We start from the raw sequence: 27,617 nt of genomic DNA on the forward strand, positions 1-27,617 counted from the left end.
CGTAACGTATTATCTGTTGCGACGTGATCAATAATTATCTATCGTAGAATAAACGTTTAGATATGAAATTATCACTGAAATCTTTCAATGGAATAGAGATTTTAGATAAATACACTTTTAAAATACCAATTATTTTGATATTAACCGTAATAATTATTGCATCACTTTTATGAGAAATAAATTCGCAATTATATTGACAATTTATATCGTGAAATGTTAAAGGTTTATATTTTATGTTGTTGTACAAAAAATTTGTCAAGGCTTATTTCTACTTATCAAGATTGAAGTAAATGCCACTTCCGGTAAAGGAAAACTGTTGATGTAGCAGCTTTTAGAAAGAAATATTTTCACGTATTTTATCAATGGAATTTTTGTCAATGGAAACTTGAGGCAATTTATCTTCTCAGTTGCGTGATTATACGATTATGATGAATAATGTATTTTCTATTATTCTGAATTTATTGATAAAAAAAATATTTTTTTATTAATGAATTTAGAATTTAGAAAATACATTATTTATCATAATTGTATAATCACGCAACTGAAAAGATAAATTGCTATTATTTCACCGTCGCAAGATTTATTATTCTCGAGTAGCAACAATTTTACGTTTCTAAAGTCTTTTTTGCACAGGTGAGATAAAAATGTAATTATTATACGCAATTCGAATATCGCAAATACATTTTTTTGTTCGTTAAGTATTTCAAGTTTATCGCTAAAAAAACATTATGTAATCTATGTGAAAAATTGTTTCTTCAAGCGTAAGGTTATTTTTGTACGTAGTTATATTTCATAATAAAATGCTCATGGCAGTCACACTGTCATGTTAAATGGCGAATAATTATACCTTGGTCAACATACAACGGATGTCTCGTATTATTTCGGGAAGTTTGGCGTAGCTGCTAAATTTTATCGCAATTGCTCGAAAGAGATGCCGATCTTTTATATTTAACCCTAGAATACCACTCATATTTTTCTGACATTAATAATACTTTGGGTAAAAATTCACCAAAACAATGAAAAATTTTATAACATTTTTTTACGTTCATCTTATGGGTTGCAAGGTGATAAAATAACTGAACATTGTTTTAATGTAAAATAAATCAATTTTTATATTTAACAACATTAAATGTTATTATAATTTATTAACTCCTAAAAAATTAGATGGGTTTTTTTGTTTTAAATCTTTGTAATTCGAGTCTTAATCAAGCAAAACCGACGTTGTCAGGAATCGTCTGGACTCTCCTGTCTAAAATCGATCAATACTATTATTTAAATTTCTAAGAAAAAGATCATCAAAAAGATAATCTCCTGCCAGAGATTCGTTTAGAAAGCTGAAGTCTCCGACTAAAAAACAAAGAGGTGGTTACATTTCTTAAAAGAAAGTTTACCAAATTTAAAGCGTTATAGTAGTCTTAAATATAATAATCTTAAAGTTAAAATAACGTTAATGCAATCGGGTGCAAAAAAATTTTAATTTAACTTAATAAACCTAATCAAAAAAAGCACTTTGATACTTTTTTTTAAATACAGACTCGAGATTCTCTTTCTTTCTTTCTGTGTAGTTTCGCAGAATACAAGCGATAAATCGAGAATTCGAGACGACTTCGTACTCCTCGCTAAATGTCAAACAAAGTTAGAAGAGGTAATTGTGCGTTCGTCTGGCTCAATCGGATTTTGTAACTGCTGCGTTTTGAAATCGTTGCGTTTTCTTCGATGATCAGGTTGCGCGCAGATGATCTCCTGCTGAGATTAAATGCTGCTTCTGCTAAACGGATTTACGGCGAGACATTAATAACGTCATTGAATGCCGCGTAAGCGGGTTAATTGGTAGTTTATCAGTTGTCATCGTCCGACGGAATCCGCGAGTGAGAGATCCGGATGCTTCGCATTATCGAAGAGTTCCAGGGGTGGTGGCAAACCTTGCTGAGTTCCACGCAAAGCGCGATATGATCGTTAAGTAAGATTTCTTGTCTTAATCACTAAAATATTCCGTTTCACCGTATCTACGTTCTCGATCGACGATGATGACAGATCTAACATTACAATGAAACGAAACATACAAGATGATCAAGTTGAACAGCAGACTGGGGAAGGCGAGTACGATCCCTTTGCCGATCGCCCATCCGCACCTTTGACCTCGTATGTTTTTTATCTTATCATTAATTAAAATTTTTTTTAAAACTATGGTTGTGTTTCAAAATTCATTATCAGTGTTAGAAATTTATAATTTAAGTTACATGCACTATAAATTTTCAGTTGGCAATGGATTTTAGAACACAGCTTATGTATATATGATTTTACACTAATAAATAAGCTAGCAATTCGCCATAAAGTAAATTCTATAAGGATCAGTACTACTTTTGGATTCATTGTTAGAAATTTTTTTACAAAAAATATAAAAACTATAAACTTCAAATTTAATACATTTATTGTTTGATATTTGAATGTTCTTAACAAATTTTTTCAAATGTTGGAAAAGATATTTTTAGCAATTATTTGCAAATCCATATAAATATGTCAAAAAAATATCGTCTTATTGTTATGGTTATTTAAGTTGGAGAAATTTATCAAAAATAAAAGGTTTAAAGAAATTTTTAATTTATATAAATTCTTCATTTAAAAACTATACATATAAATAGTTTTCATCTGAACTACAACCAAGTTGAAACATTGATTTTTGCAAAAACAGCACAGTTTTAAGAAAAAAATTCGATTTGTTTGCTTTCTTTTCAAGACTTTCTTAACAAAAAAATCAATAAATTGGAATTTTTATTTAATTGTAGTTTGAATTAAGACAGGAAAATGTAAATATTTTCTAAAATTTTGAATTAATCAGATTAAAACTAGATGAGTTGTAGTGACAATTTTGAAAAATATTTAAAAAAACCGCGTTTAAAAGTTTAAAAGTTTGTAAATAGTTAATGCGTTAATAAAAATTTTTGCAAATCGCTTGTTTTTAATATGCTTAATCTCTCAATGTTTAAACTATAAAAAAAAATATCTAAAAAATAATAATTGATTTTGTGAAACTCAAAAGTGAGAATAAAAAGTCACTATCGATTATTCTGATAATAAAAAGATAGAAAAGCTGCATTTATTTCAGTGTAAAGATTATATTTTTCTGTACTTGACATTTAAAACTTAAATAATCATACGTAATGGCGTCATTTTAAATCACAATTAAAAAATATGATATCTTGAAAACAGCTTGACCCATCGATTTGCAAATTTACACACATTCTTTTAAATAATAAAAATTAGTTCGACATAGAATTTCTTACGATGCTTAGTTTTTTGTTACAAAAACCGAATATTTACAATAAAAAATCTATTATATTGACCTCAACCAGTTGCTATTTAGTTTAAAAATTAAAATTTGTACGTTTTAAAAATAACTAGTTGACGTTAAAAATGAACTCATTTGAAATTAACCAAATTAAATTAAAAGTATTAATTTTTTAATTTTATTAAAGTATTTAATTTTTAACTTTTTAACTAGTTATTATTTAATCCTGATTTAATCTTAAATCACATACCAGGCTCGATACCTAATATTATGTCAAATATGTATTTACACAGAAAGAATGGCTTTTTTGCTGAAGTGTTTAATATTTAGCTTGATTTGAAAATAATGTGGGGCGATTAAAATAATTACGCAGAACGCTCAAGCGTGGTGAGCAAGGCTACAAAATGTTTTGACAATGTTTTCTAGCAACCAATTTGAGTGTCACATATAATTCTTTTGATGTAAACAAAATAATTATTTCTAGATCTATATTTAGCTAAATTTTTAGATACTTCAGCAAAGAAAACAATTCTTTTCGTACGAAATATATGCGCGAAATTATGCACGAAAAACGTGATTTATTACAATGCATTTCGTTAAATTAGTAAAGATTGACAATTGGATTAAATATCATCTTACGTATCACGATCGGTTATAAGATATCAATAAACAAACAGGGATGTCGCACTTACGTTACGCATAATAAAACTGTTGCAGCGATTTCGCTGTGTTCATGCATCTAGTGAAGTGCGCGATTGGCACCGGGATACTCTTTCTGCCGCACGCCTTCAGGAGGACCGGCTACGCGATGTCCCTCGTCTGCGGTATCGTCATCGGAACGTTGGGCATTCATACCGCCATAATTATCGTACGTGAAAAATGCGGAAAGCGAGAAAGTGCCTTCGTCTCGAATGTTATATCGAACTAGTGTTTGAAAAACGTCAACACTTGGCGGGAAACACGCGAAAAGAGGCGTCTTTCTTGTCTATGATACCTATGCCCTTATACCGCGATGACTCGATTGTTTGCGAATCGGCGTCGCACCGATGAGATAAGTCGTTAAACATAGAGGGAAAGAAAGGTCCCGTCGCGCGAAGCGCATCCGAATGCAAGCAGGTTTTTCTGTCTTCCTTTCTCTCTTTCTCTCTTTCTTTTTCGATGTGCAGGTGCAGTGCTCCCAGGTGTTATGCAGGCGCAATCGCGTACCCATGTTGGATTTCGCCGAAACGGCGCAGTTCTCCTTCCAGGCGGGTCCGGAGAGGATTCGAAAGTACGCCAGGCTATTCGGTGTAGTTACCAACGTGATCATTTGCTTCGTGCACTTTCAGGCCGCCGTGATATACATCTTGTACGTGGCGACGTCGTTCCAACAGGTACGACAGAGCAGCGTGTCGCGATACCCATAATGCCGGAAGTCGGAACAATAAAACGGCGATCGTGACGTCCGTTCGGCGATTCTTACGAACGAAAATCCTTTTACGTAGGGTAAATCCCGGAACAGTCGACCTCAATTTTAATGATCATTTCTTCCAAACGAAACCGCAGTCGACTCTCTTTTCTTACGCGGAAAGGTCCTTCGCCTTCCGCCGGATGATGGCTTGTACCCGGAAATTACAGATCGATATTTCGATTAAGGAAACACCGGCGCGCCGGAAGATTGCCCGAAGGATTTTATTAAAACTATAAAATCGCACTCTTTCTTATTCGCGTTGATCTCGTTGCTATATTACATCTAATTTTTGTTAGAAAAATAACTTTAAAGAACCAAGAAATACGATAAGACAAAATTACGAGAATCGATATCAATGAGAAATTGCGATTACTTGCATTTTTCGCGACGAGGATTTCATTCGTTTCGATGTAATCTCGGATATCTCTCTTTAGAGATAACGAATTAGTTAGGTAACGTCTTCATGCCTCGTGGCGTTTCCAGGTGATAGAATTTTTCTCGGGGCTCGAGATGGATCCGCGTGTCTACATCGTCATCTTCTTTCCCTTCACCTGCGTCCTGGGCTTCGTGCCGAACCTGAAGTACCTGACGCCGTTTTCCGTTATCGGCACTCTCTTCCTCTTCCTCGGGGTCTGCACCGCGTTCTACTATTTCTTGGACGACGTGCCCGATCCCCGTAGACTCAACGCTCTGACGGAGGTTCTACCTGTGCCAATGTATTGCGCCATTTTCCTATTCGCTTTGCACAACATGACCCTGTACCTACCGCTGGAGAACACGATGAGGCATCCAGGTCATATGCCGCGCCTGATTGTCGCTAGCACGTTGCTGAACATCGTCACATACCTGGCTTTCGGTTTTCTCGGCTACAACAAGTATCTAGATGCCTGCGACACCGTCATCAAGAACTTACCAATGGTGGAGACGTAGGTGGATTAATTTCTGCCTTGCGAAACGCTTGCACTACTGCATGTTCAGATTTAATTAATACTTTGAAGTTTAGCGTATTTGACATATTTCTCTCTCTCTCTCTCTCTCTCTTTCTCTACCTTTCCCTTTCTCTTTCGGCCAATTATAGTCAATTATCTTTAGTTCAAAAGCTGCTAGCTTTACGGACCAAACGAAATGTTTGAAGAAATTACATCAGATTGTTGAGTAAATAAAATTTGTTGTTTGCCAAGAATTGCAAATAACTTGTTATCAAAGGCAATTAAACTGTACATTAACGTGCGACAATCGGTAAATATAAAGTCGGCAGTCTGTTTTAAATGACAGCTGCATAATTAACATCGAGTAATCAGTGTGATCTCAGAACAGGATGCGCTTAACATTTACTTGAGCGTGTAGTTCTCTGCGGTATTCGCGATTTATCATTCTATGCTTCTCGTAATAATCATGACAACAGAAGGTGTATTCACCGGCAAGGCCTTCGAATAACTTAAATTTAACAAAAGCGAAACGAACCAACTAACCGTAAAAGAGAAGTACGCAACGTACGCTCGTGAGGGTCAGTTTGACCCTGTAAACGTGAAGGATTCGAGTCTGATTCTAACTTGAAACTAGTTTAAAGAAGACAACCTCAATTAAATTAAATTACATAGTCACTGCATCTGAATAATACGTGATCTGACGATTTCATGTGTCATTAAACACAATATATTCCTGTCCTATTCTAGAAAAACTCTATTGCAATTCATTTGACTTACATCATAAACGATACACCATGATCGTATTGCTAAATTTATCTATATGTAACGTTCTCTCTCTGTGTCACTATTAACACATGTCCAGTAACTTGGCTTGTCTTATAACTTTGTTATGGAAGTTCTCTTTTGATCATCGAATTATACTTATAGGATAACTCCGATATATATGTATATCGCACCTATCAAACATTCAATTCATCAAGTTGTTTTATTTATTTATGTTACTAATGTTATTCCAAAAGAATTATAAAATTTGTAACAGGTATTATTTTAAAAGTAAATAAAATATATCAATACAAATTTTATATTATCTACTACTATAAACAAATTTGAAAATAAATAAATTAGAAGTAAGAAATACTTACTTTCTTATATTAAAAAAAGGGGGGGGGGAGAGAATTTGGTAGTAACTAAAAATTAAAAGATAATTACTTTTACTTTAATTAAGTTTAAATGATTTCATTTTTAACTTTAACTAATTATTTTTAAATTATGTAAATTTATTAAACTTTTTTTCTAAGTTAATAACTTTTCCATGTGTAAAAGAGAAAATTTATAAAAAATATACAGTTATATAAAAACAATATTTCTTTGTTATTTCATATAAATTTAATTTACAACAAAAATATCTAGTTTATTTGATTCATATTGTAATTATTTTGTTTTAGAGTAATCTAAAACAAAATAATTACAATATGAATCAAAAAAATACATGACATTCTGATTTAATCTTAATAATGCTTTTTTAACTTTAATTTAATTTAATAAGTTAGTTTTTTATTCACACAACTTTTAACTAAATTAATTTTATTAATTAGAATTTTAACTTAATACAGTTAAAAAAATATATACAAGCCTAGAAGAAATTTTTTTTAAATTCTTGCATTTTTGTTGTATATCGAAAGAAATTGTGACTATTTATGAGTGAGACAATTAAGAACAAAGAATACAAGCTAAGCATGTGTATTTTATTACACTTTATCTTTTACACTGTCTCTTTACACATTTATGTTTTACGGAAAAAATAACTATTAAGACTTTTACTCTCTACAAAGAGAGAGAGAGAGACAGAGAGAGAGAGAGAGAGAGAGAGAGAGAGAGAGAGAGAGTGTGTGTAATCATTTTCCTTAGTTGTAATACATCTTTGCGCAACTTACTACATTGACAAATTGATTCAATTCACGATGGTTTAGTTAATATTAATAGTAAATGGCTGAAATCACAAACACGTAACTAATATAACATAGTCATCTAACAGAGTGGTTGCGAGCAAATTACCTTCACTCTTTTTTTCTGACTTCTGTAGCGTAAATACCAGAGGTACCTTATATATATACAGCTCCCTTTCAAAATAATTTAATAAAGTTGCAATGCACTCCTGCGATGTTGCTGCAGCACTTTGAAATTTAAATAACAATGATGCAACATCCGGACTGATAAATCAATTAAAAACTCTTTCGTTATAATCATAAACGAAATTACACAGTATTATTTTAATTCCACTTGAACATCAATTTAAAGCTTCCTTTCTGATCTAATTAAGCAAATTGTGGCAGAAAAAAAAAGAAACAGAGAGAAAGAGAGAGAGAGAAAGAGAGAGAGAGAGAGAGAGAGAGAGAGAGAGAGAGAGAGAGAGAGAGAGAGAGAGAGAGAGAGAGAGAGAGAGAGAGTACATTATCGTATCTTGAATTAAAATATTTATCTCTATGATAAAACTTTAGATTCGTATTGATTGCAAATGTCTCAAAGTTGCAATTCATGATCTATACATCTTATCATTTTACACTGTACAGTCTGGCCCAAATAGTCAAGATAGCCATTTCCTTGTCGGTGCTGTTCACTTTCGGATTGGCGTACTACGTCCCGATCAGCGTGCTGTGGCCCATGATCCGCGCGAGAATCGCCACGAAGAGTTCGCTGCATCATCGATTTTATGAAAGTTCGCTCCGACTAGGCGGCGTAATCGGCACCAGTAAGCGTATCGCGATCCATGAGCATTCATTCAACGGCATGAATGTCGAATGTAATTGCCAGGAAGTAACTCGTCCTTGTCCTTATTTCCGTTTGTAGCGCTGCTGGCCATCGCCGTGCCCCAAATGGTACCCTTGCTGGGCCTCTTCTCCGCCTTGGGCATATCGACGATGATGCTGCTGATACCCATACTAATCGAGACGTCGACCAAGTGGGCGGAAGCCACGAGGACGATGCTCGCGAAGAACATCGCTATTTTCGTCGTGTGGCTGCTAATCTTGGTGCGACTTTTCTCAGAAATAGAGATGTATTATGAAATTTATCGTAAGCTCCGATTTTGCACAAACTTGAAGAAATTAGTTTTACTTCAAGTTTTTTTTTAGTTTGAGATTGTTTGTTTCGACTTCTTAACTTTCAGTTGACACACTGGGTGTCGTACACCCGGGCTGTTTGCAAAAATGCTTGACATTAATAAATCGTTTGCTCCTTCTCTTTTAAATATTTCGAATATATTTAATTTCTCGATAATTTGTACCTATTTAGTGATCTTCTAGATTTTCTCGCCCTTCTGGCGTATTGATTAGAAAAAAAATTATTCAAATTTTATGCATTACGTACCGAGATATACGCAATTGAATCTGGTCGTGTGACGTACACCGATGTGTGGCAAAATATCGAATTCAATATAATGTCAGTTGAGGGTTAAAAAAACCTGTTTAGACTGAATATTTTAATAAGTTCTTCGAAAAATATTGACTTTAGCTTTAAGATTTATCGGTCTTCGTTCCCAATTTAATCGACCGTGAAATATTAATCGAGTATATACAAACATTGTTATTGTTGATCCGAGACAACAGGTTTAATATACGTTTTAATATACACATCGTAATCTTTAGACGATCGCATGATGCAATGCGCATTTCTGTTACACTTTACAGATTTTCGGGACGATAGAGAGCACCTGGTCAATTGTTAGAGAATACAGCGGAATAAAGCAGGAAGAATGCTAGCTCGCTAATCGACAGCTTATCAAACTACTCGAGACGCTCTTAGAAATTATGCTTCTCGCGACATTATGAAATGCGACACTCTACGCAAATCAGCATGATGTCACTTGAGGATGTCTCGCAGTTAGCCGCGATAGTGGATGAAGGACTTCTTAGAGTAGCGAAGCGAAAGGATGAAAAATGGATGAGACACGCAAGAAGTTTTTTTAACAATACTCTTGGCCGGACTTGCTTTCCCCGCACTGCGATTCCCGGCACTGTGCACGGGAAGAAATAACTCATGCTCCCCGCTCGTTACGAGACCATTTTAATTAGCGTAGCTGGCATCGCGAGGGTGACGTACGTATCTCGGGTAACGTTCTTTTCCCGCGCGATTTTCCCGCTTCTAAATGCCTGAGAGATCAACGTGACTGATATATACTGACCGGTATCAAGGGGCCCTTAATTTCCGTAAAGATTGGAATGTGGCACTTGCGACATTCCGGGGGAACACCTTCAATTTCCCTCGGCCGGCGTTTACGTAACGCGCGGCGCGGCCGAGTGGAGCTGCGCCGCTTGTGATGTGGAACAAGAGCGACAGGCCACAATGAGAAACTGCACCGCGGCGCAACGACGGCGGTCCAGAGACCGCAGGTGGGAGACTGTGCCGGGGGCCTTCTTGCCGCGAGGACGAAGAGAGACGGCGAGCGCGCGCGTCTGGCGAACGGAAGGAGACAGGGCTAAGGTGAAAGGGAACGCGCGCGAGATGCGGAGGTGCGAATCGAGCTGATTGCACAGTCGAATAACCGACGTCCCTATGGCTACGAAACACGATCACGGTTACTCGACGTAGTTATTCTTCAGGAGCCGGAGGTGTCGACAATTTCCGATCCGGCCCGTCTCGCGTTCGTTTTTACTTCGATCTTCAAAGTGCCGTTAATCAATTAATTACGCGGTCGCCGGCGCTCGAGCGAAGATAAGCGCGCAATGGGATAGAGAAGCGGAAGCGGTACCGCAAGGATTAGGTGGAGGGAAAAACGTGAAAGCGGAAAGCGATTCGATGGTTGTATGTGGTCGACATAAAGCGCTTCGATAATATAATTTCGTGAATTCGTTGTTATCGTCACACTGATACCGTTGCCACTCTGTTTATTGCTCATTCATGAAAACACAAACATGTATCCCAGAGAGAATCTAAACGCTTAGTAAATATATAGTCCACTTAAATATTTGTTTTCAAACAACTTTACATTACAATTTGCGTGCGCGTCACGTTCTACACGTTCGATATTTACCCCATAGCTCCGAAATATTTTCGACTTTGTAAGTCCCAACCGATTAGACGATTTCTTTCTGATTTGTGCCGAGATTAATACTTGACAACGATTTCAGCAATTAAAAAAAGTAAAGAAATTAAACTATTGTCCGCTCTTTTTTTTTCTATTGTGCGTAAAATTAATTGTAGATCTGAAAAGATTTTACTTAGCTGTTAATCGAAACGATGTTAATCCATGATATTTAAATCCTAAACATCATCGTCGTACGGAGCAATATTTTGCCTGCAACATTGTCAAGTAAATCCGTCGGCTTTGATTCCCGGCCACACACCGTTTATCGTGCGCACTCCAAAGTAACGTCGAATCGAGTACATTACATGCTGTCACTATCTACTCCCTCCCTTCCTGGTGTACTCGCACGAGTGAGGAAGCTCGTGCTCACGGTAGTTACTCACGTGTATTGACTGTCCGTATATATATACCTGGCTAACGCCAAGGAATTTGCCCAGTCGTGCGCGGTCTGTCACCGTTTCACGTTAATTTCGCCTCGTTACTTCTCGTTATTGCCTTCCTCTCGGCTTCAGTGGCAGACCGGAAAAACGCAGCCCACCATCCCGCGGAAGCGGGACCATCGACGGGAGATTACTTGTCCATCATCCATCATCCGTCGGTCACACGGCGGTTTCGGACTAACAATAAGAGAAGTCATCAATTTCCCGAATGATTACCGAATCCTTCGCCGTGAGACTAAACCCCATTACTAAATCGCGGAAACGTGGCGATAATTTTCGATAGAAAATTTAAGGACAAGACCCACGGATGAGTTATTAGCTTCGATTTATCATAGAGCCGCGAGATTCTTCGTGGTGGAGTCGCGCACGAGTTTCCATAGTCGCCGAAGTGAAATCTGATCGTCACCAAGCTGCGCGAGCGTGCGATCTTCGAATTATTTCCAGTCTGCCCGAGAAATTCGCGCGACGTAGATTCGCGATATCAAGACGACACAGTGGCTACCGTTCAATCGCCGTTGCAGAAGCTCTTTCGGTCATTGTACCTTTGTGGACTATAGAATTTATCGAGATCTTGAATTGTCTAGACTTCATTTGGAAGTCTCGTAAATCATACTTGGATAGCTAATCCGCAGATAAGTCATTATCTCGTTATATATTATAAATGTAGCCTTTAAGAGGAAGAAAGGCAGAAGGATACGAGACCTTGGATAGAACTTACAGTTTTCGTTCGATCGGAACTCACGTGATCGCTTCATGAAAAGAGGGGAACCAGAAAGAGACAGAGAGAAAATAAAGGGCTTTGACGAGAGAGTTTACACTGAATTGTAGAATAAGAAAATACACGCGCGCTGAGTTAAACAAAAGGATTGATTTCCATCTGAACGGAGTGAATCCTGAGAATTCGATGCACTCCAACGTCAAAAAAAGAGATAAACGTCCTTCATAAATCAAGCATCTGCCTCGTGTTCACGACTCAATTTGTAAAAGTAAGTATGACTTTAACGGCAAATTACGTATATGCCGTAAGTGCATTTAGAAAATTTATGAAAATAGACATGTTGTTATTTAAATTGTTCCCCGAAGATTATGACAAAGATTTTTGATTTAGAGACGACTTGTTTACGCGAGGATTGTGTATTTATACTCAGAAGAAATAAAATAGTTTTGCAACCTACTCTCTAAATCTCGTAGAGCGAAACGTCACTTTAACACCAAGTGAAAATTAACTTGTTCAATTTTTGAGTAATTTTTTATTCTATAGATTAAGAGAATACATGATAATTGTGAAATTTAAATATTCGACACTGATTTTATAAAGTGGTAAAAATAAAAACTGTTTTTTTTTTTCGAGAACTAAATAACAGTAAATTGAATATAATACTAAATTAATGTAGCAATAAATTTCACGTGCTATTAAATAGCAATAAAATAAAGGAATGACTATAATACAGTTATATAGGTTTTATATGATAAAATGTAATAATTATATTTTTTTAATTTAAATAAACATTTAAAAAAATTAGTCATTATATTAAATAACATAATATGGCACAATTTTTTTATATTAATATTTTTCATTAATATACTGAGTGTATATTCCGAAATTAAATGTTCAGATTTTGGGAGAGGAGCAAAAAACTAAAATAAAAAATTTACTCGTGTTTACTTTGTTTTGGAAAAAAATGGTAAAAGAATTCTTTAAAATTCTTTATTTATTTTATTTTTTACTTGAAAAACGTCTAATTTTTATTTTTTTACTTATATATTATTTAATATATATTCCTTCTTATTTAAATTGTATGTTAATATATATTGTTATATTTACTCATATTGTTTTAATGAGAGCATTACTCGAAATATTGATCTCTTGCAGCAATGTAAGCATTGCATTTAGCACTGACAGCTCGTAGCATTGCATAAAGCACTGCAGCCAAACACTGCTCTGATGATATTTGGTGTACAATCGTGACTTTAATTGCTTCTTGAGTTGTTTGACAAATAAACTCAACAATATATAATAAAATTGTAACAATATGAAATAATATGTTATAAATAAGTAAAAAAATAAAAATTTTTTTGACATTGGACTACTCTTTTAAATAAAAAATATAGTCTAGATTTAAAAAATTGAAAACATTTTTTTGCAATTTTTGTCAAGATAAATCAAAAAACCTTAAATTTTTACAGACTCTTGTTTTGGTTTTTTGATCTCCTACATGCTTGAAGTCTTGACGTTTAATTTCGATACATCCTGTACATTATTTTTTGTTTTATTATTTATATCCTATTATATTTTCTAAAAATAGTTAACTATGTTCTTTTAATTCATAAAACTTACTCATTTTCCTTACTTTATAATATATAATTAGCATATCAATTCTCTCAATTATCCTGTTACTGATTTCTATTTCAGATTGTACCTTGACCGTGTTACGCTATAGTCGATAAGTTATGTTATATTCAACGCATAGTAATTAGCATGAGAGAATGACATAAATAAGCTTCTTTTTTTCTGTTGAGAAACCGTCAATTAATTTACCTGCGCGTGTAGGAAACAATGCGAACATGTGTTTTCCATGATATATATATATATGCATATTTTTCTTAGAATCTTCACGAGATCGCTCTATTGAGTCTTTATGAGAAATTTTAACGACCGACTTTGTGTCGAAATTGGAATTACATTGTAAGACCAAGTCTTCGTTAATTAACATTTCTAAGATAATTTAAAGCAATTTTACTATCCATCCATTTTGTAAATGTAAGAGTGTGTAAGAATTTTTTAATTGTGAAATATTATTACAAAATAGTTTAACAATACATAAAATATACAACAAATTTTTTTTTATTATAAAATATTTTTGATGTGGAGTTTAATTTTTCTAAAGCAATTAAATATTTAGAAAAGTTCTGATTAAAATCGAAAAATCTGTTACTAAAATTCAATGCAACAACGATATCGCGTATTTAATGTGAATCGTTTTACTGCACTACATTTATGAATTATTGCAAACATTGTTATGTTATCATTTGCTAAAAATGACATACATACATACGATTAATTTTTCTATTTTTTTCTATTTTTTCTATTTTTAACACGTTTGTATTACGAACAAAAAAAGTGCAACTTAAGCTATAAGCTGAAAGAGTCGAGCGATAACAATCTATGTTGAACCTTATTTTAAAGTGAGCTTGTTCGATGCGCACTTATTCCTTCTCCATTAACATACGATGAATAATCGATCTGATAAAAATGATACGTGCGAAGAACAGTGTGCTTAGATACATATTGAAATTGTAAATATCATCTAGATATTTACATTGTTATCAAATATGACCTATCGCATACTAGAAGTTAAAATACAATAAGATTTCTCTTTAAGATTTGACGTTTTAGGCAATATAAACATTGCACCAACTTACTAACTAAAAAATATAATGAACGTCGCATCGTGAATTAGTTATTCTATTTGCAGTTAATTATTGAAACAATGCAAACATTAGATTGTTCCATGCAGATTTATCAAGTGTATTTTACAGGATTTTACAATAAATTATCAACAATTCTTTGTGTAAATAATCCCAACTTGTGAAAGTTAGAAAGTCCGAACTATGAGACTGGTAAATTTTCTGCCATAGCAAATAAAAATAGTATCCTTTGTAATCATGGGACGACATAGAATATGAGATTCTTAAACACAGAAGATTATTTTACAATTGACAATTAGCAATTTGCAGCAAATTAGTTCAATATTATGACGGCTAAAAATGACAAGTGGAGATATTACGCAAGGAAAATAATTCTGTTGAATCAACAGTATCAGTTTAATTGGAAATATTGTTAATTCAATAACAGTATTAATTAAACACAAAGATCAAAAGTAAAGACAATAACAAATATAGTTGAATGAATAAAAATTAGTTGAATTAACTACATATATTAGTGACAGCTCACGATTCAACGTTTAATTGAATCAAATTACGTTTTAATTCACATTATAATATTTTCTTATTGTCAGTGTACTTAATAAAATTATTTTAAATTCTCACTGCAAAATTGAACTGCGTGTCCACTTCACCTGATATAAAGCTTATCTGTAAGGCTTCTGCGAAGTAATCTATCTTGATAGAACTTTACTGATTAACTTATAAAGAAGGCTGACAAAATGTACCGACAGACATATCTTTTGCAACGTCATATTTAGATATGACGTACTAGTGCAGAAATGGAAATACTAATATATGTAAATAAATGTTAATGTATTAATACATTAATTTTTTATTTACAAACATTCTTTCGGTGATAATAACACTATTAGCGTTATTTTATCGTCTGCTTGATTTAACTCAGTCTACCACTGCTAGTGACGACGAACAGTCATCTCGAATGACATAATTTTTTGACGTTTAAATATTACATAGTGATCATTTATATACTTGTTAACAAATATATGAGCTATTTAAACTCACGTAAGTCATCTTGGAATTTTTTATTACACATAACGTAAAGTACCATGTATTTTAATAATTTTACGAATTTGTTTTTTCCATTTTTAGTCTTTGAGATACTTCGCTTTTTAATTCTTGACTGATCCCTTTTTGACTTGGAATTTTGACTTGGTACTAAATCTTGTCCCACAAAGACTTAACGATTCTTTTTAAACATATTTAAAGAATAATATGCTATGTATATAAAAAAATGCTTTTTGAAGTGAAATACCTTTTACATCAGTTAAATTAATATTATTAGCAATATTATTAGAAAGTTGAAACTTTCCCTTTAATCGGATCAGGACTTTAATCAAATTGTTATAGAGTTTAATCAAATTAAATTATTTTACATTTTTAAGACATTAAGGATAAATTGTATAATTTTGTAGATATTAATTGTATTTATTTTTATATACACAGAGACATTTTTACAATTATAATTGTAATGTGATGGTAATTATTCTAGTTATATATAATATAAATCTTTCTTTAGAATGGTTGATATTCTTTCCGAGGATAAATTCCACCTCCGCAAAATGCATTCGCAGATTGTCCTTGTGTATTCTCTTGTCGGCATTATTCTTTGCTCTTTGTGGAATATTTATGAGATGTAGTTTCGATTGCGTGAGTTCTTCGCAGCATTGAAGTCTCTCGTACGTTCGTTGCGTGTAAGTACTCTCTCGTTTGATCAAGGATCTCCGAGGATCCACAATCGTACATTCAAATCCGTTTGTTAAATCCGCTGAGTGAGATTATGGTACATTTGTTCGCGTAACATCGAGTTATTTTCCTATAGCTTTTACGTAAAATGGCGAAAGTAGATCAAGAATCGGTCGCTATCGCCTGGTTACAATCTCGAGCGCAGGGGGCCCTCCTCTTGCACAACTCTGACTCTTTTTATCTCCCATTAATTTCCCATGCGAATCTCGGGCTGTCCACTGGCAATCCACGAGGGATTTTCGTCATCGGTCGTCGAAACACAGCGCGCATGGTTTTTATTGGCAAATAAACTTCGGAGAAACTTTTTAAGAAAATTGGTCAAGGTGAAGCATCATATAACGTTCATTTGTCAGATATGTATCGTGCACATACATGTTAGATCTGTATTTTTCTTTTTACGTAACTGACCACTTCTGTCGACAAGCCTTTAGAGAAACTCGTATCTCTTTTCGCTGCGCTATTTTTCATATCCAAATTTCTTTTGTCTTTCTCCATTAATGTTCCGCTAATGCCTCGTAATGTAAATTGAAACGTTCGATAAAATTGATAATAGATAATAATTCGAGTGCAAGCCTTGAATTAAATGTCGCGATTCCTCGATAAACTTTCAATCTACTTTTCTCATTATTACTTTGCCAAATTTTTGCATCTGATTAAACAAAATTGATATTCGATCTTTTTATCAACCATTTCTTTATTTAGAGAGTTATTTTAATTATAAATGGCAAAAGTGATATATATCCAAGCTTTTATTACACTGTATTAATCTTATCAAACAGTAATTCCAAAGAAACTCGCAGATTTCTGTAATTCACGTACGTGTTAATGTTGATTCATACGTAGCTACCTGAAGCAAAAGGAGTAATACATCAATTCTCACAAGTGCCTGTGTAATCCGGAACGTGACTTTGACTTTAACATACTTTTTCTTATCAAAGAATGTTAATGATACAGCTTTATCAGTCTAAACTTATTTTCCGCAATGCGTTAAATGGACATAGATGCTAGTGAGGACTTGAGCGACGTAATGTCATCGATAAAATATCTATAATTAAATATAAAAAGGAAATTACAATCTATCACGACAATCATAACATGTTTGTTCTTTCGAGTGCTTCAATTGTTACACTGATTCGCGTCAGTGTAAAAAATTGCGGTCAATCAGTGTTTATTTAACCGATTGTTTCATATTTACAGTGATGATTACAGTATGACGACAACAAGGAAGCCTTCCGTTTCCAAACAGTATACTTGATCAGATAACGCTTATCTCATTCGATGAACCGGCATTTGTTTTTTCATTAAGATTATCGATCTTTTTACAATTTCAATGTGTGTTATTAATGAAAATTAAAGGAACTGATACAAAAACGGAAAAAACAATTGTTCTGCAGTATCTAAAAGTTTTATCTTGTTACAGATTAGAAAATAACTTTGTGCTGGACTAAAATAATTATGTAGGATAATTATCCAAATAATTATGTAGAACGCTCAAACATGATAACATTGCTGTAAAAAGTTTTGACATTCTAGCAACTAGTTTTAAAACATCCAATATTGAACAATTTTTACATTGAATGTGATTATTTTTAGTTTTGTAGTTTAGCAAAAAAAATATTTTTTCTTTGTAAGAATGTTAATATTGTCACTATGTATTTTTCTTAGGCTAAGAAATATAATTCCCAAATTTATTATTTCTATTTACTCCAACAATCAAGCAAGCTTATAAAAATATGTGAATAACTTTAACCGAATTAAATTTCTTTATTTATTTATAATTTTATAATAAATAATTAATACTAAAAAATGACATAATAATTTATTTTATATCATTCATTGCAAATTAATTATATTGTTAGATTATTTAAGGGGTTATAAGGTTATAAAATAAAAGATAAGATATATATATATATTTTTTACACTATGTAAAACTTTTATTTAAAAAGATAGATAATGTATTTCTGTTTTAAAAATATTTTTTTTAATTTTTATGAGAAAACCAAGATGCAAAATTAGAATAAATAGAAAAATAAATAAAAATAAAAATATTCTAAATAAATGTGCATACCTACATAATAGTTATTTAGTTTCAATTAATTATGTGAAATTAAAATACATTTTTTTTACATTTGTTATCTCTGAAACACTGAGAGAATTTTTTTTAATTTAATTTTTTACGACACACTGCACATATTTTAATTTAAAAGTTGCGTTTTTTTGAAAGTAACTTTTTACTTTTTTTTGTTATAACTTAAAAAAAAGATTAAAATTTGGAAAAACCCTCCGTAAGTCGATGACGAATGTTAATAAAAATGCAGCTTTAAGATTGTAAATAGATTTAAATTATCACGGTTATCTCTTTGAAAAATGACGTTTTGAGAAAGAGTCGTTTAAAGTTTATCAACATATGTATGATATAAATTTATCTCTTACTTTTTTTAATAAGTATACATATTTTCAAAACAAGAACGTTTATTCTTAATTTTTTTGTATAAAGATTAGGTTTTACACAATGTTGAAAAATACCCTATTTTTTGATTCAATATAGTTCTATAACCGGTTCAAAAAAATAAATTTTTTTTTTCTTTCTCTTTCTCTCTACAATTCTTATATAATGTTGTTATTCTTACATAGGATAGCCATGGGTCGAGTGGAAAAAGAGCAATCGACGGGTAATCCCATGACGGAATTCAGTAGCAGGTACTTTCGCCAAATCGTTAATATTGCTATGTTATTTGCGCGTAATGTTTCATGGTAAAAACAACAAAATATACAAACACTGATTATTATAATTATATAAATATTAATTAGAACATAAATTTAAACGCGTCGCAAAAGATCTTGCTGACATTGTTTATGCATGATAACTATACTAAAATCGTGCAAATAACATCTAAATATTGATTAACAAGGGCTTTTCCCTTGAGTAACATCATTCCTAACCGATAAGTGTTAATCATAGATAACGCGGCTCCTACACGTGCAATGCGCATATCTGCAATAATAATCATTATTGATAAAGAATGACGTCGTGGAATGCGACTGTATCGCATTTTGCGTGGCGATAGAAAGCTCGTTGTGTTTTTCCTTATAATACTTGATTGAAATCGATTTTACTCGTGTTAGCATTGTTGTTAAACTCGACATGTCGCGTGATAAATGACATTGCAAGTTTTCTTTTATGATTTTCATTAAAAATGTTTTGTCCAAATTTTATTTACAATGTCTAGTAACACGTACGTTGGTCATTTTCACACCCTTTATGTTAGAATTTAATGTATAGTGATATGTAAAACTCGCAACAAAAGCACGTGATTTTTTAATGAGAGCAAGATTTTTTTATATGAGAAGTAAAATATTATTGTATAAATATTATGTTTTTCTTTTTGCGCAGAAATATTTTAATGCAAATTATGGAACTGTTATTAAAACTAATATATTCAACTAATTCTAAATTTATATTAATGCGCATTTTAAAATAATAACAATGTGACAAAAATATATAATACAATGGAACGAAAAAAATATTTTTTTATTACAAACATTGTGCTCCTACAATTCCAAATGTTATTACATGCACATATATTATTACATTATTACAATGCGCATATGTTATTACATGATTATCTCGTTGAATTTAATTTAATGCTTTGTATAATTTACTTTTATCGCTTTTAGCACAAAGATTGCTCCGAGTATTGGCGAATATGAAGAAAAGGATGAACTGTACGATCCCTTCGAGCATCGTGACATGCGAAATGCGACTTCGTAAGTTTTTAAAATTTTTGTCTGCACATATCAATTTGACACATATTTTTCATGTTTCTTTGACGATAAAATACTCATTATAACATTTTTTCTCTAATATTAATGTGTATAGACTTAATAATATGCACTTAAAGAAACTTATCGGTTATTTTTTACAATGACTTTTTATTTTTTTTTCACATGACTTCTAAAAATATGAAAATGCAGTTGTCTATATATAGATCACGGTAAAAATCGTTTAATCATGATCAATACCAACAACAACAGCGAACATCTTTTTATACAACAGAAAGAAATTTATTTTCAGTATTTAAGTATTTACATAATAGAAATATAGATCTGTATTACAAAATAGACAAAAAAGTGGTTACGGCTTTCTATTTGCATTGTGTAAAATAATTTTATTAATAATCAGTATTTAAAAAAGGAAAATTTAACGATTGCACTCGTCCATATGTTATTCATAAAAATGTTATGATACTGTATAATAAAATAAAAGATCAAAGAGAAGCAGGTTGCAATAATGTAGCCTCATAAAGATTTAGAAAATTGGTTTTATTGAATAGTGTTTTGTTATAAAATTATATTTATTAAACAAAAGAGAAAATATTAAAGAATATATTCAGATGTATATGCGTGCACATAACACTCTCTGCATGTAGATTGCAATATACTGTTAAATTTTATAAAATTTATAATACATGTAAATTAGATTAGCAATAGAAATACAGGGGGAGAGAAGAAAACTAGATTAGGACCTTTGAAGATCACAAGCCCTTGGGCGTAAATTTTATAAACGCAATTTTGTATTTTTGTGATAATATACTAAAATTTAAAAAGAAAGAGAAAGTAGGAAGTATGTGTAATTGAGTGTTAAAATGTACCTTGAAAAAGTTTTAAAGTACTTGAAAAAAAGATGCCTTAAATGCCACTTATTGTGTATTGGCATATTAGCCTCATAATGGCGGCACTACATGATTTCATAAACATTCACTAGAATTCATCACCTAATAACGAAAATATTAAACATGAATGGCCGTTATACCTAGAAACACCGTAATAATATCATCTTCTTCTTTACACATCAGAGAGAGTAATTAATTTATTTTGTTTTGAGAATAACTTTTTCACGAACACAAAGTTTATCTAGTTTCATGTTAAATGAAAATAATCATAGCTCATTTCAATCTCGTTTAATTATTTTATTGGTACGCGTAATTTTCAACAGCCGATCGCATTTTACATATTCAGCACAGAAACAAAAGTTGATAACATAATTCTACGTTTTGTCATACGTTTCAGGGATTTCGGAGCCTTCGCGCATCTCCTGAAATCCTCTCTGGGAACAGGAATTCTAGCCATGCCGCACGCGATAAAGAACGGCGGTCTACTGTTCGGCGGAATCGGTACGATCATCATCGGCATGATTTGCGCCCATTGCGTGCACATACTGGTGCGTACCTCTCACGTGCTCTGTCGGCGTACCAAGACGCCGCAGATGACGTACGCCGAAACGGCGTACGCAGCCTTTCTCTGTGGACCAAAGTCGCTCAGGCCTTGGGCCAACACCAGCAAGATATTCGTGAATACAGCGCTGTGCGCGACATATGTGGGCGGCTCGTGTGTTTACGTCGTGTTTATCTCTAAGTCCCTTCAGCAGGTATGCATCTTGTATAATTCATAATAGCATAATCGTTTATTTATGCAAAACGTGCTCGTTACGATGAGCAGCTTATTAATACATTTTGCTTCATTCCGCTATAACATAGTTCCTAATAGCAAAATTATGCAACCTAATGTAAGTTTAATGAGTACGAAAACACTTTTTACATAGTAATTATACTACACTTATCATGTTAATCTTTTCTTACTATTTATCGCAAAATTTTAGACATACAGAAACGAGGTTGATTAGATGGAAACTATAGAGGTCAATTAATATTCTAAATTAATAGCTTTCTCTCTTTCTCTCTTTCTCTCTTTTAAAGATACTTTGTACAAAATACGATTTCAGATTAATATTGATGAACTAAAACTTCGCAATTTTTACGATTTTGCAATATTGAATATATTTTTATATATATTTATCCATACACGATGATTACTCTTTAATTAACAGATAACTTCAAAAACTTGAAAAGTCTACTCTTTGTTTGTTAGTGAAACACAATAGCAAAAATATTTGATAATATAGCAATAATACTTGCGTGGCTTATCAGATGTCTTAGGTAGTAGTTATTGTTAATAGTTTTTATCATTTATATATAATATTTTAAAATTCTTTCACTATTTGTGCTTAATCATTGATTACCGCAAATACATTTCAGAATCATTATCTATCTCATATTTACAACGATACATTAATTGATGCTTCGCAATTTTTATGACAATTACAATAGTTTTTATTTTTTTAAATTATTTAATTAAGTTTTGCTTTCCTATTTTAAAAAATATATGTACATATGTAGCTATGTATCGGTACCTATATGTGTATGTACGAATTAGATGATTTATTAAATTCTGCAATTATTTTGCTTCAAATTGAAACACAAATCTATGGAACTTAAATATTTATTTAATGGACAACTTCGGACAACGTATTGTCCATCTTGATCGAATATGTATTAACGTTCTGAAAGAGACATAATGCCGCGTTTGTAAAAACCGGGGATATTTACCATTCCGATATGTACCGCAAAAACCACAGAACTCAATGAATAACTAATATACGAGAAAATTAATTCAAGTTTCTTGTATTATATAATAGTACTATTGAGTTTATTTGGAAGAATCCAAATAGAAATGGATGATAATTCTGACTTTTAAAATATATAAATGTAGACATAAATTTATGTGTGCAGAAATACTAAATTTTATTATTTGAACAATAGCAATAATAAGAAAATTAAAAGAACGATTTTGCTGAAATACAGATCTGAAAATATTTTTGTTGGATTCTCAAAAGAACTATATATGAAGCGCATTCAAACATGTGATGAATAATGCTGCAAAAAATGTTGACATTCCAACAATCAGCTTTCCAGCAAACACCAAGCTACGTAATACAAATGTTGTAATTTTCCACTCAACAATGTAACTGTTATATAACACACTCGATATATAACAGTTACATTTTTGTTGAAATTATAACTAACATTTATGTTATATGTAACTTGACGTTTGCTGAGTTATCATCCAACATAATTATTTTGACAATCTAACAAAATTCTTTTGAGATCTGCAATTAGCTAAATTTTTAGGTACTTTAGTAAAATTATTTTTTCATATATCACTACATATTGTTTTTTCCAGATCGCGGAATTCTACACCGACAGATCTCTGGACATACAATTGTTCATTCTCTCATTGATTCCGGCAATTGTGCTGCTCGGTCAAGTGCGCGATTTGAAGTACATGGTGCCATTTTCGATGCTGGCGAACATCTGCATGATATCTGGCTTCTTGATCACTCTTTACTACATTTTCGGTAGTAAGGAATTGCAAGAGTTCCAGAATGACAAGACGTTTGCCTCGGTGGAACAGCTGCCCCGTTTCTTCGCGACTGTGATATTCGCCATCGAAGGTATCGGCGTTGTAAGTTCCACGTTGACAATTGCCACAGTGACGATTAGTTTAATTAAAAGACGCGAATGACTAGACGTCGCAGGCGTAGGTGACACTTTATTTGATTGGAAAGGATAACAAAGATTAGAAATAGTTTGATACAAGAAAGCAATTGCTGCTTATTATAAGCGGATGATTCACAAGTTATCGCACGTCCCTCTCCCTAGTAAAAATTTCCGATAGAAAAAAATCCTATCTAAAATATAGATTTTAGTTCGTGAATTCACAAATGCAAATCGTTTTGTATCGTTTTTCAATCAAACATTTTTACAAGGGCTTGCGTCTTTCACATCTCCGAGCGCACCTCGAATCTTGGTACGATTGTGATTGCAGGTGATGCCCGTGGCGAACAATATGAAACAACCGCAGCACTTCCTCGGATGCCCTAGCGTACTCAACATCACCATGACGATAGTCGTGGGCCTTTACGCCATGATGGGTGTGCTCGGTTATCTCGCGTTCGGCGAGAATGCAAAGGCTAGCATCACATTGAATCTGCCAACGGAGGAAGGGTGAGTTGAAATGTCTCATTTACTAAAGTTAGCATGTCATTTCCATGTAGACTAATAAAAAATAATATGTTTTAGTCTGGCCCAAGCAGTGAAGATCCTCATTGCCGCAGCCGTTGTCTTTACTTACGGCCTGCAACTCTTCGTGCCGCTCGAAATTATATGGAATGCCATAAAGCCCTTTTTTAGTCATAGGTACGCGGCCATGGGCGAGTCAATGATGAGGATATGCATCGTTTTGCTAACAGGTAAAGTGATCTTATATTATTCGGATGCGAACATGTCATTTTTAATCATTACAATTGTTAGAACAAATTCAGTTTATAAACAAATGGGTAGAATGTATTTCAGACGGAAGAATGTTAATTCACTTTTAAGAATATCAATTTAAAATATTTCGGCGTTCAATTTAAAATACTTCGATCTTATAACGTGATGAGGTAAGCGTTATTAAATGCAAATAACCTGTTGTTGCAGGTGGTTTTTTTTACCCCATCTGAAAGAATAACAGAGAGAATAGAAACAGTTTCGATACAGGAAAACGACTGTTGCTTTTATAAGCGGATGACATTCACAAGGTGTTTGCATCGGCGGCTAGTATCTTCTTTCGTATCCATAAACGGATCTGTAGAAAAGATGTGATTTTTAAAAAAGAATTAAGAGTAAACATAAATTTTTATTCCGATTTTATAGAATTTTTGTTTTCGAGCTGTAAATTTTCTCATTTATTTTTTTTTTTTTTTTTATTGGGATCTTAATTCTTTGAGACACAAATTTCAGACTTGCAAATTCAAATAGAAGAGTGATGTAACTAATATTACGAAGCAAAACTTTTTACCTTTTTGTTGAGGGTTTTGTGTTACGTGAGATACAGCTAATCTATCACGATTGCAATAACGAGTCCGACGAAATGGTCAGATAGTCATTATATACTTAAAGAGACCTGTTTTTCATAGCAACGTGTGCCTCAAAGAGAGTTTACGCCGCTTTCCCGTAACCTTTTCCGGTTTGCGTTTTTGCTAGTGCTCGCGAGACGGAGAAACCACTGTTAAACTGCGATGAATCACGCACTGCCGGTATAGAGAGGAGGTCGGTCGGAGAACTCGATCGGTGAACCGATTGAATGATCGGTGTCACCCACTTACTCCGTGCGTTTACGCGTGTTTTCTTTTTATCACCGAGTGCACCGAGAAAGAAAGGAATCGTCTGCCCGCGTGTCTGCCCGTTTCGGCTCAGATCAGTTCTTTCGATCGGTACAATAGATTCGACCCACTTTGGGCTGTGTCCAATTCGATTTCTCATCATCGCGATGGATTCTTTCGCTTATTAGGAGTTCCCGTTATGTCGACTAAGCATGTAAACACGGTGTCACAAATACCTAGGATAGAGTTGCAGAATGCATACCATTTGTATAGACATATTAATTTTTTTATTCTATATTCTATTTGGTACTGACTTATAGTTAGTAATGTTGTAAATTGTAGATTGATGTTTCAAGTATACATCACTACAATAATTAAATAGGATGTTAACGTGGGTAAATTTTTGCCGTTAAAATTTTAATAATTTATAATAACGTTTAATAAGATTTTGTTCAAATAGTGCCGGTTTAATTATGTTACTATCTTGTAACCTATAAAACAGAAAAAAAAGAGTTAAAGAAATTCTTATTTTTGTGGGTCAATTTCAGCCAAAGTAGTACTAATGAAAAAAATATATAAGTAGCATTTCATAACGTATTTTATACGTATGTGTAATATGAATGTAAGCCTTGTGTGGAAAAGTAATGATTGACGTGTTTGTAATACATTATGATTTTTTTTTTTTTACAGTGATCTTGGCGATACTGGTGCCGGAGTTGGATCCGTTCATATCTCTAGTCGGTGCAATATTCTTTTCTATTCTCGGTATCAGTATTCCAGCTGTCGTTGAGACGATTTCGTGCTGGGAAAGTCATTTGGGCCGCTTTAAGTGGCGATTATGGAAAAACTGTATATTACTTATATTCTCGTTATTAGCGTTAACTTTTGGCACGTGGATCTCAATCCTAGATATAATGGATATTTATAAAAAATAGTATTTTATTTAGTGTTTTATTTCAATTTTCTTGTACAACTAGAATTCCAGTGTCGACAAGAAACGCAACGAGGTTTTTAATGAAGCAACTATAAGTATACGCGATAAATTTTTATATTCTCGTTATTTGCGTTTGTATTTGACTCGTGGATCTCAGTGTTATATAATGAAATATTATAGTTGATAATAAATTTTATCATAATATTACTGTTTTATTAGCGTCTCATCTTCTTAATTCCTTGTACAATGCACTTTTACTATTCACTGCTTATATAAAGAATAAGATATAAACCCAAATGGCATAGATGATTGTTATGAACTTAAAAAGACAAAAAAAAATTCCATAGAAGTACAGGTATGTCTCTACTTATATGACATGATTACATTTCCAGACTTTGGTTATAATTTGGTCATAAATCGAATCGATCGTAAGTCGAATAGCATTTCTATTTCACATAAATGAAACATAATTTATGCAAAATAATCATTTTATTTCGAAAAACGATTACGGACCACTTTTATTTTATCATTGAAGAAATGATAAAACAAAATTTTAAAGATTATATAAGATATTTTTGATATAGAGAAAGGAAGAGGATGATAAAATACAGTTTAGTTTTTTTTTAAGTAAATATTAACGCGCGACAATTTTAATCAATACCAGTTTGTTAGTCATAAAGTTTTACTAATCACTCTATAAATAAAAGTTTATTGTGTATATAGAACAAACATAATTTATAATTTATTGAAAAAAGAAAAAAAAATGCGTTTGTGAGATAGCAAGGGAATCGTAAAATACTAACAACTCATGTCGTGAAAAATACTTTTTAATTATGAAAACTCACAATTTGATAATCTTTCGTAGCCTTTACACGATCAGTGCAATACACATTTTATGAACATTTTATAAAATATATTTTATTTAAAAAAAAAGTTTTTTAAAATTATTGTTTTGCTGCTAGGAAGCGTTACACAACACCCATGAGGTTGTAAAGTCGCAAGAGCGGTCATTGCTCGTAATACAAATGGGTTACAACCTGACGACTCCTCTACTACTTTCGTGACATGATATATTATAACATTATACGCTGAATTCCTAAACATATTTTATTCAAATATATTATTCGAAAGCCACATTCAAAACCTTCAAGACTAAAGTTAAAAAATTAATACACTCTTTAAAATTACGTAAAGAATGTAGACATCTGTAAAAATCGCTGCTACTTGCAAAATTAAAA

The 27,617-nt window shown here is 32.7% G+C and overlaps 2 protein-coding genes across 4 annotated transcripts; both read left to right on the forward strand.

Moving 5' to 3' along the window:
- The first annotated feature begins 2 nt into the window (after positions 1-2).
- Positions 3-11,725, forward strand: LOC105192840 (proton-coupled amino acid transporter-like protein pathetic). 2 transcript variants are annotated; one of them, XM_011157097.3, is made up of 7 exons: positions 3-2,142; positions 4,007-4,157; positions 4,456-4,662; positions 5,223-5,665; positions 8,239-8,417; positions 8,516-8,697; positions 9,355-11,725. In XM_011157097.3, the coding sequence occupies exons 1-7, from the start codon at positions 2,048-2,050 to the stop codon at positions 9,424-9,426; spliced, it is 1,329 nt and encodes a 442-aa protein (XP_011155399.2). In that variant the 5' UTR covers positions 3-2,047; the 3' UTR covers positions 9,427-11,725. The 2 variants fall into 2 exon arrangements, with proteins under 2 accessions (XP_011155399.2, XP_025991123.2); XM_026135338.2 differs by lacking the exon at positions 9,355-11,725 and having other exon boundaries at positions 8,516-9,047.
- On the forward strand, positions 11,181-26,594 carry LOC105208148 (proton-coupled amino acid transporter-like protein pathetic). 2 transcript variants are annotated; one of them, XM_011177926.3, is made up of 8 exons: positions 11,181-12,177; positions 19,037-19,102; positions 20,081-20,170; positions 21,473-21,830; positions 23,483-23,764; positions 24,128-24,306; positions 24,382-24,551; positions 26,136-26,594. In XM_011177926.3, exons 2-8 carry the CDS (start codon positions 19,044-19,046, stop codon positions 26,378-26,380), a joined length of 1,383 nt encoding a protein of 460 aa, XP_011176228.1. In that variant the 5' UTR covers positions 11,181-12,177; positions 19,037-19,043; the 3' UTR covers positions 26,381-26,594. The 2 variants fall into 2 exon arrangements, with proteins under 2 accessions (XP_011176228.1, XP_039312025.1); XM_039456091.1 differs by lacking the exon at positions 11,181-12,177 and adding an exon at positions 15,550-15,661.
- Positions 26,595-27,617: the final 1,023 nt, after the last annotated feature.

This window comes from Solenopsis invicta, chromosome 12 (assembly GCF_016802725.1).
Source record: "Solenopsis invicta isolate M01_SB chromosome 12, UNIL_Sinv_3.0, whole genome shotgun sequence".
NCBI classification, from domain to species: domain Eukaryota; kingdom Metazoa; phylum Arthropoda; class Insecta; order Hymenoptera; family Formicidae; genus Solenopsis; species Solenopsis invicta.

Bases quoted from the DNA above. Each gene is read 5' to 3' on its own strand.
- LOC105192840 (XM_026135338.2), top strand. From the start codon at position 2,048: ATGAAACGAAACATACAAGATGATCAAGTTGAACAGCAGACTGGGGAA. The intron at 5,666-8,238 runs GTAGGTGGATTA...TACACTGTACAG, and splicing joins AACTTACCAATGGTGGAGAC to TCTGGCCCAAATAGTCAAGA. The intron at 8,418-8,515 runs GTAAGCGTATCG...TTCCGTTTGTAG, and splicing joins AGGCGGCGTAATCGGCACCA to CGCTGCTGGCCATCGCCGTG.
- LOC105208148 (XM_011177926.3), top strand. From the start codon at position 19,044: ATGGGTCGAGTGGAAAAAGAGCAATCGACGGGTAATCCCATGACGGAA. The intron at 19,103-20,080 runs GTACTTTCGCCA...TATCGCTTTTAG, and splicing joins ATGACGGAATTCAGTAGCAG to CACAAAGATTGCTCCGAGTA. The intron at 21,831-23,482 runs GTATGCATCTTG...TGTTTTTTCCAG, and splicing joins TCTCTAAGTCCCTTCAGCAG to ATCGCGGAATTCTACACCGA.